This window comes from Periplaneta americana, chromosome 15, assembly GCF_040183065.1.
Source record: "Periplaneta americana isolate PAMFEO1 chromosome 15, P.americana_PAMFEO1_priV1, whole genome shotgun sequence".
Classification (NCBI taxonomy): Eukaryota; Metazoa; Arthropoda; class Insecta; order Blattodea; family Blattidae; genus Periplaneta; species Periplaneta americana.
The window spans coordinates 23,060,723-23,073,819 of NC_091131.1; the positions used below are offsets into that span (position 1 = coordinate 23,060,723).

General features: G+C 36.0%; 1 protein-coding gene across 4 annotated transcripts in view; it reads left to right on the forward strand.

Moving 5' to 3' along the window:
- LOC138714731 (protein abrupt-like) overlaps window positions 1–13,097 on the forward strand; it is a 76,130-nt gene that overhangs the window by 17,627 nt on the left and 45,406 nt on the right. For all 4 annotated transcript variants that reach the window (XM_069846828.1, XM_069846825.1, XM_069846826.1 and 1 more), the window contains exons 4-6: window positions 1,922–2,206; window positions 5,725–5,974; window positions 9,890–9,967. In XM_069846828.1, coding sequence (XP_069702929.1) covers window positions 1,922–2,206; window positions 5,725–5,974; window positions 9,890–9,967 — 613 coding nt within the window. The remainder of the gene's footprint in view (window positions 1–1,921; window positions 2,207–5,724; window positions 5,975–9,889; window positions 9,968–13,097) is intronic.

The window sequence follows — 13,097 nt, forward strand, 5'->3', positions numbered from 1 at the left end:
ATTCATTCCTTCATTTAGTTGCCTTTCATTTTAGGAACAACATGAAAAAACAAAATGAATTCATCACCATTTAATATCTTCTTCTTCTTCTTCTTCTTGTTCTTCCCTTCAAGTATTAGGCCAAATGGCCTGTTACGATCTCACAGTTGAATTTTCAATCCAGTGCTTCTTTGGACGACCGAGAGATCTCTTCCCATTTGGACAATAGTGGAGCATGACTTTTGGGATTCTATCTCTATGCATGCGATGCAGATGATTTATCCAGTTGTTCTGATAATGTTTTGCGTGATTAATTACAGGTTCTAGTTGTAATTCTTCCATTACATCTTCATTGCATTTGTGATCCCATTTCGTATATCCCGCTGTATATCTCATAAATTTAATTTCATTAGCCGTTATTCTGCTTTCATCTTTCTTCCTCACTGTCCATGCCTCACTGCCGTAACAAAGAACAGGTCTCGCCAAGGTCTTGTAAAGGCGAATTCGAGTATGCCTTTGTACTAGGGAAGGTTTCATAATGGTGTTAATTATTCCCATTGTTTTGGTGTATTTAGAAATGTTCTGTGAAATGTCTACTTCATCGAAAAAAGATAATGTGTAATTGGGAACCCCACCAATTCTACCCCTTCGGGCCAGCAACCCGTTGGACAGTAATTCCATGACTGCTTTCAAACCTCACCATTTAATATAATGGAACGAAAAAAGAATTTTGAGGCAATTAGATTCTAAGATATAACAAGATATATGTATTTTGTTTAACTTAGTGACTAAAGAAATCATCTTATTCATCATCATTCACTACAATGCTATTGTGCTTGTGGAATACCCTGCCAAGTGACATCAGAGACTGTCGGATTTGAACAGTATTCATAAACAAAGTTATTACGCATCTTTTTACTGTGTAGAGTGCAATACAATAAACTCTAACTTATTGCAAATGTTTCGAAATCATTACTGTTTCGTTGCTTTTGATATTGGTACAATCAGTTTCTTATTTTTAGATATTTGGCCGTTTTCTCTAATTACTAATATATTAGGCAGTCAATATTTTGCATTTGTACTTTTTGTGCCCTTGTGATCTTACATTTTTGCGTATTTATATTTGTAATTTTATTTCCATTTCTTATTTGCTTCTTCTCTCTGCATTTGTTTTTTTTTTTTTTTTTTGTTTATGCCTAGTTGTATTCTGGTGGTGTGGTAGAGAAGGCCTGATGGCCTTAACTCCACCAGATTAAATAAATAAATAAATAAATAAAATAAAGTGTACTGGTAATACACAAGTAATTGATTGGTTGATTGGCAAACTTACTCGTGTTAAATTACATAAGCAACTGTGGCTTACAGCTGTTTCGGTGCTTCTTCACACCATCCTCAGAGCCTACTAGATCTCGGCGTCATCTCGAACTTCGCTGCCTGTTGTGGGGGTGCGTTTGCGTGTTGAAAAGTGGAGTCAAATAGTGTGTGTGTTCTGAAATTGATCTGTGTGTTGAGAATTTGATTGGGGTGTGTTTTAGTGTATGTGTATATTTCATATTGTTCTAGTGTGTTGAGTTTTTGGGTTGTATGTGTAGGATTTCCATGTCTGTATGTATGTTATTGTACGTATGGTTAGCATTAGTTATGTGTTCGGCGTATGTGGATGTAGTGTGTCCTCTGGTTATTGCTTTAATGTGTTCAACACGCAAACGCACCCCCACAACAAGCAGCGAAGTTCGAGATGACGCCGAGATCTAGTAGGCTCTGAGGATGTTGTGAAGAAGCACCGAAACTGCTGTAAGCCACAGTTGCTTATGTAATTTAACACGAGTAAGTTTGCCAATTAACTAATCATTTATATATAAGTGTTAAAAGTAGTGTACGCAAGATTCAAGATGGACACAAGCAATATTTATTTTGTAATATGCCTATTTGTATTGTTTAGGTGAACGAAGCTAGCAATTTAGTGACAAATCAGAATCGTGATGCTGCTGTGGCCGAGGAATACAACAGTAACCAACAGAACAAGGCCACTAAGACTGGAACCACAGTACAAACATCTTCCGCACTGAAGTCACCAGCAGGAAGGAAGGCGAGACCTGTGCCAATGTTGCAGTGTATCCAACAGTCTGCCAAAGCAGATGGAAGCTCTGCAGTACCCATGACAGTGGACAGAGACGAAGACGAGGGTGGAGGAGAGGAATCCAACAACTCTCTCGCTCTAGATCATGTGAGTAGGGATGAGATTATACTGCAGTCAGTTCCTGAGAAAAGTTTTTGTAGGCAACATGTGCACATCATGAATGCGCATGATGGACAAGGAGTAGAGCTTCTTTAACCCTTTTAAGTTAGAAGTTAATGTATAATCCACATTAGAGATGTGTTCTCAATTTGAATGTTAAACAGCATCATATAACAGAAGACATTACGAGAATAACGGTATATAGCAGGTTAATTCCATTGTCACTGACATAACATTTGAAGAAATCCAGAGTTCAAATTAATTTATTTGAGAAAAGAATGAAGTACATACAGAATGATTCACGAGGAAAGGTAAAAAATTTAGGATGTGAATTCTGAAGTCATTCTGAGTCAAAAAGTTCATTTGAATATAGGTCCGTTTTCGAATGGTTACAGAGATATGGCTCTTTGATTTCACAAAAACTTCTGGAATTCCATTGTACTAACTCACATTTAGAGATGGATAAAGGACAAATTTAAAGTTTATATTCACATATGCATTCATATCTAATATTCTAGATGTCGGGGTCGATGTTTTCGTACATTTTCAATCGTACCTCCTGCTTCAATGCGCTCAGGCACTCATCGCTTGGGAGAGTTGCACGTGGCTGTTCTTTATGCGGCGTGCAGCATCCAAGATACGGCCGATTAGTGCCTCTCTCGTTTCCAACTTCCTTTGGTATACCAAGTCTTTCATTAAACCCCATAGACAGTAAATATTCTTCGATATGGTACCCTTCTGTTCAGAAAGCATCGTTCATATTCAGCGATGGCACACAAGGAACTTCCATCGCACAAACCATAAACATACACAATATAGCCATATTTTGCAGTCGAAAATGTATAAGGCAGCTTGAAAAATACAACTTAACACTTCCGATAACTGTACCTGTATAACTACTGTACTGTAGATAACTGACTGAACTACTGTGAATTGATAAGCGATAGTGTATTTGTGTTATGCGCAGGTTCTGTGTCATTACATCAGGCAAGGGCAGGCGATTGGACATTTGTAATGCCCCATCACCCGGTTTGTGACGTGAATGAACTTATCTTATCCACATCGCTCACAATGGAGACTCCAATGTTACGTCATTCATTGCGATCCATGACCTTGTCTCACATCTCATGTCAGCAACATATGGTAACGTCTGATTCACGTTGGGGCGAGACGTTTTACCAAAAAAATGCATCTAGCTCCGCCATCATTCGAAAATGGACCTATGTTCATATGAACTTTTTCACTCAAAATGGCCTAAGATATCGTATACTAAATTTTTTATCTTTCTTCGTGAATCACCCTGTATAATACCTGAAATATTATATTATTCTAACAGGTAAATTGTCTAACAAACAAAATTCCATTAGGAAATTATAAAAAATTAGTAATAACACATTCCAAATATATATAATACATAAGCATCATCACTGACATAACCAAAATAAGACATGTGTTTGGTGCACTTTATTGTTTGAAGCTATATCATTCAATTATTTAAAAAATAAAAAATAAAAATGTCATGTTCATTGGGAACTAGTTCAGTCAGTTTACTATACCAAATTTCTAGGACTTTTTATAGACTCCAGTTTAACATGGGAAAAACATATCGAATATATATGCACAAAATTATCAAGAGTTATATATTTATTAAAGAAATTAGTGACTTGTGTTTCTCATAATTATTTAAGATGTGCCTACTTTTCGTTCTTTCAATCGTTAATTAGGTATGCCTTAATTTTCTGGGAAAATGGTAGCAAAATTGGGAGCGTCTTGATTTTGCAAAAGAAAGCCATTAGAATTCTATGTCAATCAAACTATCTTGAACATTGTCGACCTCTTTTCAAACAATCACAGATATTAACTGTCATAAATATATATATATATATATATATATATATATACACGACGTAGTCCTTTACACTCGACAAAATATAGACAATTACTCATTAATAGCCAATATACATGATCATGAAATTAGAAATAGTGAACAAATTAATATTCCATACTGTAGATTACATAAAACTAGTACAAATTTTTCTGTCATGGGGATGAAATTATATAATAAGCTTCCCAGTCAATATTATAAGTTACCAACCAATAGTTTCAAAGCTAGATTTTATAATTGGCTTTTAATTAATCCTTTCTACGCTGTAGATGAGTTTTTTAACATAGATTCACACGAAATTGTTTTTTAATAAATAAAGTTATTTAGATTAGTTACAATTATTATTCTGTTGCTGAGTTATTCAACACAAATTTGTATGAAATTGTATTTTAATAAATAAGTTTTAATTGCAATTTAGTTAGTTTTCTTCAATTTAAAAGTTTCAAATTATTTCATGTTTTCATTGTATTACTTAAATTTTACTGTTTCTATTATTAGTGTTTTTTTAAATGTATTTATATGTTTTTTCAATGTTTTCTGACGAAGCCTAAAACTGTATGTCTAATGGCCAAATAAATTGAATTGAATTGAATTGAATTGAAGTCACTGACGTAACATCATTCATAAGACTATTTCCTTGAACTGAAACACTCTCCTATCATTAACTGGGAAAGGATAGTTGATCTTCCTTCTGATGGAATTAGGAGAATGCTACAAAGAGTAAAGAGTGATGGTAAGTCCCTCAATACAGAAATGTGAAAGGCCACCAACCACTTGGGATGTCTTTGCTTAATGACAATAAATCATATCATATCATAATAATGAATATTTTTAAAAATAATAATTTATGAAGTCTGAAAGGCAGATGAAAGAAAACCTTTTACGTTCGTAAAGTGTGGCTTAATAGTACATTATGCAATTAGCCTATAATGAAGGTAATTAAGAAGCGAGTATGGATATTTATGAAACGAGCGCAAGCGAGTTTCATAATTTTCATACGAGCTTCTTAATTACCATTATAGACGAGTTTCATACGACTTTTTATGCTCGACCATATTTCTAACTTGATATTATTAATTTTCTTTGTATCTGACCTTGACCAATGTCCCGTATGTTGTGAGATGTGCGCAGACGCGAAAGTATTGATTTTTACCGAGGAACAGATGTGCACATTGACCTTGCTAGGCCATAAGAACCTACAGGGATAACATTGAAATAAAATTAGACATTGAAAAACGAGATGACAAATTGAATTTATTTGAATATCATTTACAATTAACGCTAATTATTATAGTAACAGAACATAACCTTCTGTGACAGTATTGGATTTCCAGCCTCCGTGACTTTTTGCTAATTCTCTTTCGATTGCATATCCGAGAATAATCGATACTTGCGGTTTTATAACTGTAGAAAGCTGACCTGTCATTGGCTGAACAGTTGTAACCTAAGTCGTCATTGGCTGAAAGACCTGACCTTTAATGAGTAGGTGTACTTTAATGACATGCATTAAAGGACTGCTACCAGGTGTATAATTACTACATTTCGGCATGGTCGAGCATAATCTTATTTATTCTTTCTATGGAAAGATACAATACAGTATAATTTTGTTTCATACATACAGACAGTCTTCCTAGACGAAGTCCGAGTGAAAGAGGAAGCACCAGACGTACCAGAGCAATTTGATGACTACGCAACAAACCAGTCATCAACTCTGGATGAAAACTCGTCAGAGGCTGATCAGCGTGAATTCAACAATGGCTATGGAAACCCTTCTCCAGTTTTGGCAACAGCTGGAGGAGGCTCTTTAGGCACGGGCAGTGGTCTTATGGCAGCACAAATGTTGAAGAGGGTGGCAACAAGGGCTTCTAGTAGTAAGTTCAAATGTTCGGACATTTGCGTATGGAAAGCTATAAGGATCCAGAAGACATTATGGTAGACGCAATGAAAGGAAAATAATCTTCTCCTTCACACTGCATGCCTATTGCCTCTCGTAATGGTGTCAACATGTAATGGTAAGGTTTTCGTAAATTTTCAAAATATTATATAGAGTTTTTTTTGTTCCTGTCAGAAACTGTAAATATATGGAAATAGTATAAAACTTAGCAAGTTTAACTTAAGGTACGGTCACACGTCGCTACTTTTGCAGCGCAACTTTTGTACTGCAGCTGCAAAAGTTGCATGTCGTGTTCACACATAAGCCAAAAGTAGCGTGCTGCATGCTACTTTTCGTGCTGCGCAACCCGAGTGCTGCAAAAGTTGCAACTGGAGGTTGCGAGTCTGTTCACACACAAGGCGCTACTTTTGCAGCCGCAGTCATGCTGCAGGTTTCCATCTCCGTGTTGACTTCTCCATATACATTTTGTGGTTATGTTCGCATTATTAATAAACTTATGCGAAAGCTTACTTATCTATTATTTGCTTTTCTGTCCTAATTAGTATTTAGAAATTGGCATTTTTTTACTATAAAGCTTTTAAAAATGCCTATATACTTAAATGATAACCAACAGCATGTTCACGTAATCAATGTTGGCAACCCTTCTGTTTGAAACTACGCTACAGAAAATTAAAAAAGTGAATTATATCGTCAGCAAATATGCTCAGACTGTGTTGTGCATTTAATAACTGTTACAAATAATTTATTTTCAACACATCTAACATTAAAATACATCCAAACAATAAAAGTATCATTGGCACATTTGGTGGCAACACTGGTCGCAACCACAGCAAAATTTTCAACGAAACCAATATCAAAAATGCTGCGGCTGCAACCCTGAGAACCCTGTTCACATGTCGCTACTTTTAAGTTGCGCGCAGCATGGAAAAGTAGCGGGCAGCAGGTTCGGCAGCCGCTACTTTTCGGGTTGCACCGTTGTTCACACGTCGCAGTACGAGAGTTGCGCAGTTTTTTGTACTGCATCGCTGTAAAAGTAGCGACGTGTGACCGTACCTTTAAGGTGACTAGGAGAGAGGAAATCTTAAATTTTCATTTACGAAATAATGTACAACCTTAGACACAAGAAATGACCGATCTCCTGTAGTGTGAATTTGTCTAAGTCCACTTCGGACAGTGCCTGATTCATACAACTAGGGAAAGGATGTTTATTTTGCATCTAATTTACCCCTGGAATACAGCAGAACCACTTTTTAATAAATTTCTGATGGATTTTTTTCCCCTTAGGGAGGAAAGGCAAAAATAACGAGTTTTAACTCACAAGTAGTGCCATGTTAGCATCACTTGTGAGGTTCAGACCTGTCCACCAGCGTAGCTCAGCTGGCAGAGGCACTTGACTCCCGTTCCGGAGTTGCATTCGGGCGCGGATTCGATTTCCGCTTGGGTTGATGAGTCAGATGTTTAATATGCTGTATGTTTGATACCAATTCCTAAATTATTATAATCTGAGTATGCATATAGAATAGTACATTATGCAACGAGCCTATAATGATAGTAATTAAGAATCGAGTATGGATATTTATGAAACTTGCTTGCGCTCATTTCATAATTTTCATACGAGCTTCTTAATTACCATTATAGGCGAGTTTCATACGACTTTTTATGCTCGACCATATTTCTAACTTGAAATTACCAATATTCAGATGTATACATTTTATTTGTAACTGACAAGATAAGTGACCTTGTTCTAGGTCGTGAATTGTGAGATGTGCGCAGACGCGAAAGTATTGATTTTTTCCGAGGAACAATAATGTCATTGACCTTGATGTAGTCCCGTTAAACTTGATAATATTATAATATTATAACCATGATTATTGAATTCGACATTGAAAAACGAGATGACAAATTGAATTTATTTGAATGTTATTTACAATTAACGCTAATTATTATAGTAACAGAACATAACCTTCTGCGACAGTATTGGATTTCCAGCCTCCGTGACTTTTCACTAATTCTCTTTCGATTGCATATCCGAGAATAATCGATACTTGCGGTTTTATAACGGTACAAAGCTGACTTGTCATTGGCTGAACACATGTAAGCTGAGTTATCATTGGCTGAAGACCTGTACTTTAATGAGTAGGTGTACTTTAATGACATGCATTAAAGGACTGCTACCAGATGTATAATTAGTACATTTCGGCATGATCGAGCATAAATAAATAAAAAGTACACAAATGGACTTCACTGTTCAAAGAATTTATTTATTTATAATTCTAGGCCTAATTAAATGATTATAATGTTTTGTATACAACACACGTGTTAGATACTAGTTATTTTAGCCTCTTCTTCCCATTTTATGTAAACCTCCTTTTAAGGAAAATCTCTATTTAAGGAAAAAAAAAAAAGTAATCTTTCAGAGATTCATTAAAAAGGGATTCTACAATATCCTCCCATCTATATCTCGGTCTCCCCAAAGGTCTTTGCTGTAGTCGCGCCAAAGAATCGGTCCCATTCTGAGGCTTATATTGGGGTTTCGTAACAAGCTCTTCTTTACAGTGATGGGTTGTTAGCTCTTCGCACAACCCTCAAGCTGGAGGACCATCACTTATTGGCTAACTATGACGTCTTATTCAATATATGCGCAGCTACCCTCCATATCTGGAGGCAACCTGAGGATGTGCCATGCCGTGGTTATAGGGACCCCTGAACAGTAATTTGTGGGTGCTCGTGTAAAGGGGGTTAAGTATGATGTCGCTAAACTGGGATAAGTACAGATTTCAACCTCCACAATTACTTTTTTCTTGTGTTGTATATGATTATGTCTCGTGATCAGAATATTGTACGAAATGGAAATATAAAAATTGGAGATTTATCCTTCGAAGAGGTGGAAAAATTCAAATACCTTGGAGCAACAGTAACAAATATAAATGACACTCGGGAGGAAATTAAACGCAGAATAAATATGGGAAATGCGTGTTATTATTCGGTTGAGAAGCTCTTATCATCCAGTCTGCTGTCCAAAAATCTGAAAGTTAGAATTTATAAAACAGTTATATTACCGGTTCTTCTGTATGGTTGTGAAACTTGGACTCTTACTCTGAGAGAGGAACATAAGTTAAGGGCGTTTGATAATAAGGTGCTTAGGAAAATATTTGGGGCTAAGCAGGATGAATCTACAGGAGAATGGAGAAAGTTACACAACACAGAACTGCACGCATTGTATTCTTCACCTAACATAATTAGGAACTTAAAATCCAGACGTTTGAGATGGGCAGGGCATGTAGCACGTATGGGCGAATCCAGAAATGCATATAGAGTGTTAGTTGGGAGACCGGAGGGAAAAAGACCTTTAGGGAGGCCGAGACGTAGATAGGAGGATAATATTAAAATGGATTTGAGGGAGGTGGGGTGTGATGATAGAGAATGGATTAATCTTGCTCAGGATAGGGACCGATGGCGGGCTTATGTGAGGGCGGCAATGAACCTTCGGGTTCCTTAAAAGCCATTTGTAAGTAAGTAAGTAAGTAAGTTAAAGGGGTTAAATCATCCTTCCATCCATGATGCAGTTACTGTACTCCGTATTTTGTGACAAAGGGGTTTTGTTCAGTACCGAAGGAGAGAAGTTTACATACCTTACAATTTGACTTAACCCCCTTTACACGAGCACCTGCGAATTTAACTTTTGAAAATGAGAACATGTCCGGAAAAATGGTGACATATGGTAACCCTACTCACAAGTGGTACCATTTCAGAAATGTAACATTTTTCACTGCTTGACTAGCAACTGCTGGTAAAATCTTTAAATTAGAAACTAATTAATCGACATTTTTATTCTTAGTATTAATTCTAACAACTTGAGCTTTATAACTCACTATAGCCCGATGTTTTTCAGATGAAGCAGTACCACCTTCAATGAGAGACACTCCTTCACTGGGCAGCATTCTTCTTAATTCATCAATGACTGATCAAGGTAAATAAATCAGATATAACAGTGCCTTACTGTCAGTAAAAATCTATATTGCTTAGCTGTTGTAATTTATATATTATTATATATATTATTTTAATGTACCGAAGTACATTTGATATTTCCATGCAGATATTCTGCGTCATCATACGATGAAAGAGTAATGGAACGGAGAAAAATTCTCTCCGGCGCCGGGATTTGAACCCGGGTTTTCAGCTCTACGTGCTGATGCTTTATCCACTAAGCCACACCGGATACCACCCCGGCGTCGGACAGAATCGTCTCAGATTAAGCTCCAACTCTTGGGTTCCCTCTAGTGGCCGCCCTCTGCACTACGTCATAGATGTCTATGAACGTAGGACCGAAGTCCACACATGTGCTGAGGTGCACTCGTTATGAGTGACTAGTTGGCCGGGATCCGACGGAATAAGCGCCGTGCACCTCAGCACATGTGTGGACTTCGGTCCTACGTTCATAGACATCTATGACGTAGTGCAGAGGGCAGCCACTAGAGGGAACCCAAGAGTTGGAGCTTAATCTGAGACGATTCTGTCCGACGCTGGGGTGGTATCCGGTGTGGCTTAGTGGATAAAGCATCAGCACGTAGAGCTGAAAACCCGGGTTCAAATCCCGGCGCTGGAGAGAATTTTTCTCCGTTCCATTACTCTTACATCGTATGTGTTAATTTATCTTAAACAAACCTACTTCTGACTGATTTTGACTAACACAGTACAACAATGCATACAATTAAGACTCAAGATTGTTGTTAATATGATGGCTTTGCATAAGCAATTGCTTTCCAGAGATGCAGGAGAGTTATCATGTAAAGAAGAAAGTAGAATTAGGGATTTCGAATTAAACTTACACACAATGATATTCAGAGTTTTATTATGCTCTATTCTAATGTTACTGTCCTTTAAATTCAGTGAGATGAATAGGAACACAATATTTACATCCATTTCCTAACTAAGAATTCCATTTTATTAATAATCTGACACAGCATATTCCAGCACATTTGTTATTAGTAGGGCCAGGAAGTTCATGCCCTAAAAAACCTTCTAAATATACATGCACGTATGTCTTTAAAAACTGTAAAATATGCAAATAAATATGCACTAGTAAAATTTTATATTTTTTGATATATTAATAAATAATAATAATAATAATAATAAGCAATAAAATTAATGTAATAATATTACAGGTCAAACTAGATGAGATTAAACTTACATTTGTTGTTGAAAAGTTAAAGTATATGGGCTATTCCATATGAAATCGACCAGTAAAAAACCTCGCATTTTTTTATACTCTAATTTTTCCCTACTTATACAAGGTGCTGAGGGGAGTGCATTTTCAAAAATATACTATCGAAAGTCAAACGGTTTTCGTATTATTGAGCGACAAATTTAGCATACTTTATAAAAACAAGCCTTTTTTCAGTGCTCAGAACTCTGGAACCATTTACTGCAGAACATTGAACCAGAGCTTATTTTGAAGCTGACATTTGGTAGGTTATGTTAAGAAGTAATCCTTATTTTTATTGCACGCAGAGAGACAGATAATATGATTTTACTTGCTTTTAGGCTTTTTGGCCATTTGTAAAAATGTAAAAAAATACTGAGAAAAAACCTTGCATTATTAAGAGGGATTCGGCATTGTTTGCTTAGTGGCTCGGCAATAAGTTTCAAGGGTATTAAATAGATTATTTTCACACGCCTAGACTTGAACGGTGCAGTACCGCAAGCACTGGCCGAGAGCTGAAGATAAGCGAGCGTTGGGCGTCATTTTACTCCTGTGTTTATGAAAACCTGTGATAAAGCTAGCACAGCCATGACTGCTAGACGACACATCACGTGTTTATGTCTCCTGGCCTTGCTTGCCTAGGCTAGCTCCCGCCTCACAGTCAACTGGTTAGTTGATGCGCGTACTATTTATTTTCTTTATTTGATATTTTCAATACTTTCTTATCAACGTCCCACCAGTAAAAAATATGTGTTTATTTGTATTTTCAATGCGGAATCTAACCATATATTTAAAAAAATTTTTTTTTCATGGCCAAAGGCGTCTTAATGAAGAAAAATCTAAATTTCTCCAGTTCCATAAAAAGTAAGAAAAACTGTTTACATTTCAATATAAACTTTAACTTCTCAGCATCAAAATAAACCATGATTTTGATCATTGGGTGAAAGGGTTTCGGAGCCACAACAGTTTAAAGTTGCTAATTTTATGAAAATACGATAAATTTAAATATTATTAATTTAAACACTAATAAGTTCTAATGCCTCAAACTTTGCACAAAGCATTGTATCACAGTTGTCTACGGACAGAAAAAGTTTCATTGTATTTAAAAATTGCAAGGTCAATTTTCTCTATATTTCGGTTGATTTGAGATGGAATAGCCCATGTGAATTGTTGTCCAAAAGAAGCGATGGATTACAGTTCACGATAATTATATGACATAGGTTTTCAATAGAGATAGTGTCTATTTCTCTGAAGATTGATTTGTAGGCCTCTATTGAAAAGCTTCCCTCAATGTCGCAAGACATTACTGGGCATACTTAAATGCTGTTAACTGTTCCATGGTAAAAGATAATTCACTGGAATGAATGGAGGATTTTTCGTTTAAAATATCTCTAATTCTGCAAACTTGTTCGTATCCAGGATTTTTGATACCATGTAACTTATTTTCTCCTTAAGCGTTTTCCCTACACTGCCAGGGACGGAATTTAGGTTGGATTTGTTTCTTCAAACATTTGCAACGTCACTCTTAAAGATATCCCTACCCTTTCCAATAATGTTATAATGCTTTAGGCACACTACTATGCCATGAGATTCGCTAGGTGTGCCGCAAAACTTTCAATACTTTTCTGGTAAAAATAATTATAATAATTTCATTCAATACCAGTTTTTCAAAAATAGAATACGAGCTTTTATTTAAAAAATCCAAACTATGCATTTTTATGCAACATAAAATCAGTTTTAATGAGCTTAAAATGCGAAAATGTTCCACAATAATACAAACATCATGAAATTTTATGCATTTATTAAAAAATGCCAAAATATACAGATATGATTAATTACAGCCAATGGAAAAATATATGCAAATGCATGTACTCCTTGGCCCTAGTTATTACTTAGC